We start from the raw sequence: 2415 nt of genomic DNA, 5'->3' as shown, positions 1-2415 counted from the left end.
TCAGGGTGATTAATTGATAACTTTTCACGCTGATCAATTCTCCTTTTTGGTGTATATATATTTTGTTCTTCCTATAAATATTAAGTTTCTTTACTGTGTAGCCTGGATTGAATAAAAAATACAGAACTGAGAATTTTTATAGCTAACCCCAACTTATTTGAAGCAGATCTACTTAATAAAAAATATAAACTTAACTCCAAATTGAGCACAAGTACATGATCTTATTATGTAAGCTAGGGAAACATCATTACAAGCACGTGTCCATATAATAAGCAAGGGGAAATTAAATTATAATATATATTAGGTCCAATATATACTACGTACACATTTAAGTTCTAAATGCTAACTAATGAGAATAGTAGTGACCAGAAAAGCCTAGAGCGGAAGAAGAAACGAAGAACTAGGTAGTAGAATACGTCTATTCAATATATATGATGAACAAATTGAAAATTACATTAATAAACTACGAATGATTGCAGCTTCAGGACTGTCAGCATCAATGGTGGACAACAACTGAGAAAGTCGATCACTGAGATCATCCACCTCTTTATGCAAGCTTCTTATGTAGTTGCATGTTTCTTGAAGCACCTTAGATGCTGATGCCTGCAATATATCAACTACTTATCAACCAGTATATGAGAAATTAATCAAATTCTTTGACTAGTACTACGCATGGTTGATAACCATTGAGAATCACTGGCGCGAGATTTTATGAAAATATTTCTCATGATGTGAGACAATAGGCAACATTAATGTTAGTGCACAAAATCAAACATGCCTTAATTTGTGGAACGAGGTGTTGCAGATCTTGAAAAAGGTCAAATTTTGACTTACATGCTAGATTGGCTCCTGTACATTGTGGGAGTTGGGACGTAAACATTATGAACATATAATAATTTCTCTTTTTCAACGACAAACTTTTACTCTTTTCAGATGTAGTACTTAAAAAGCGATAGAAACCATGCTATTTTAATCAGTGTGATAATAGCGTACGGCGATTCACTGTTTCACCATGCATACCAAGTTTTTATTTTTACTTTTTAGAGAAACCAAATTGGGATATGTAAAACTGGAACTCTTCGGATCGGAGTTCCCAATAGACATAAGATTCGGTTTAAAATAAGGCAGTTGATTATTACTAAAGGTTAAATTAACTTATATGTAAAAATTATTTATAATTTTATATAGTATGACTAAATTTATCTTAATATTTGTACTTGATGAACATTATATATACTAGCTGAAAATGTTCCTTCAAGTATACACTGCAAACAAATTAGAGATCCATACGGCTAAATGTTCTGACTCTGGACAACTTCACAAATATGTATAAATAACAATTTTTTACAAAAAAATAATATGCATATAGTAAAATATACTCCTAAAAGATCAGTCTAGTGTACAAAGCATCCCACGCACAGGATTCGCGGAAGGTCCGTGCCCCAAGAGTGCGATATAGACGGTCTACCTTAATGTAAGCATTAGTACTACTTCCACAACTTAAACCCGTAACTTATAGGTCATACCGAGACAACTTTAGCGGCACTCCATCCTGTTATAAAGACTCCAGCGTCTCTATACACTTTGTATACAAGATTTTTATGACGCAAATATTCAAATGAACTGCATATTTTTTGACAATTGACATGAAAAGAAGACATAAACATGAAAGAAAATGTAAGATCAATGATAACCTTGCTGGTGCGACGAGTGCGAATTTCAGGAAGAAGTTGCTGCAACTTGGACATCAGTTCGATGATCTGATCATCTGAAATCCTCGACGTCCCCTCTGATGATTGCCTCGACCTTCTCCCTGACATTCTTCAACTACTAGTAATTTTCTCCTTTTCTTTTTGGGGTACAAATTAATGGCTCAAAGCTTGTTTGAATGGCAGCTAACACAATGGGAAGTGGTAGTAGTAGTAGTATAGCAGTAAAGAGGATGGCGTACTGGTAGTTAGAAAATAGACCTGCAGGAAGAAAAGTGGTAATGATGATCAAGTTATAAAGGAGGGTAAGGACCACAACGAAAGGAAATTTAGAAGGAGAGAGAGAGAGTGTGGGGGAGAGATATATAGGAGTAGTACAAAAACATAGACAGCGATGTTGGATGTGAAGAAGACAATTGCATGGGAAAAAGCATCCCAGGAAACCTTCCTCTTAAGTCACTGTGAAAGTTTTCTAGCTCATAAAACTACCACTTCCTTCTACTATACTTCTGCTACGGGCGGAACCACCGGATATGAGTTCGATTTAACCAGTAACTTTTGTTCAAATCTCATATTTATTTTAAAAAGTTATTGAATTATGCACAAACTATTAATTTAGAATATAATAACTTAAAAGAATTAGAATATTAAACTCATAAGTTTCAAATTTTGGCAGCTCTCCTCTCACTTCTACTACATATTACTA

At 34.2% G+C, this 2415-nt stretch overlaps 1 protein-coding gene across 1 annotated transcript; it reads right to left on the bottom strand.

Annotated features, from left to right (window-relative positions):
- Positions 1-201: 201 nt before the first annotated feature.
- Positions 202-1918, bottom strand: LOC104211368 (transcription factor PRE5-like). Its single transcript, XM_009760411.2, has 2 exons — positions 1695-1918; positions 202-603 (listed from the first exon to the last, which is right to left on the bottom strand). Exons 1-2 carry the CDS (start codon positions 1818-1820, stop codon positions 451-453), a joined length of 279 nt encoding a protein of 92 aa, XP_009758713.1. The 5' UTR covers positions 1821-1918; the 3' UTR covers positions 202-450.
- Positions 1919-2415: the final 497 nt, after the last annotated feature.

The sequence above is a fragment of the Nicotiana sylvestris genome, chromosome 2, assembly GCF_000393655.2.
Source record: "Nicotiana sylvestris chromosome 2, ASM39365v2, whole genome shotgun sequence".
In the NCBI taxonomy this organism is placed as follows: domain Eukaryota; kingdom Viridiplantae; phylum Streptophyta; class Magnoliopsida; order Solanales; family Solanaceae; genus Nicotiana; species Nicotiana sylvestris.
The sequence above is the reverse complement of the archived record's forward strand: the minus strand, read 5'-3'. Positions and strand labels throughout refer to the sequence as shown.

Excerpts from the sequence above, each read along its gene's own strand:
- LOC104211368 (XM_009760411.2), bottom strand. The coding sequence starts at position 1,820 with ATGTCAGGGAGAAGGTCGAGGCAATCATCAGAGGGGACGTCGAGGATT. Across the intron at positions 604-1,694 it reads GCACTCGTCGCACCAGCAAG|GCATCAGCATCTAAGGTGCT; the intron begins GTTATCATTGAT and ends GATATATTGCAG.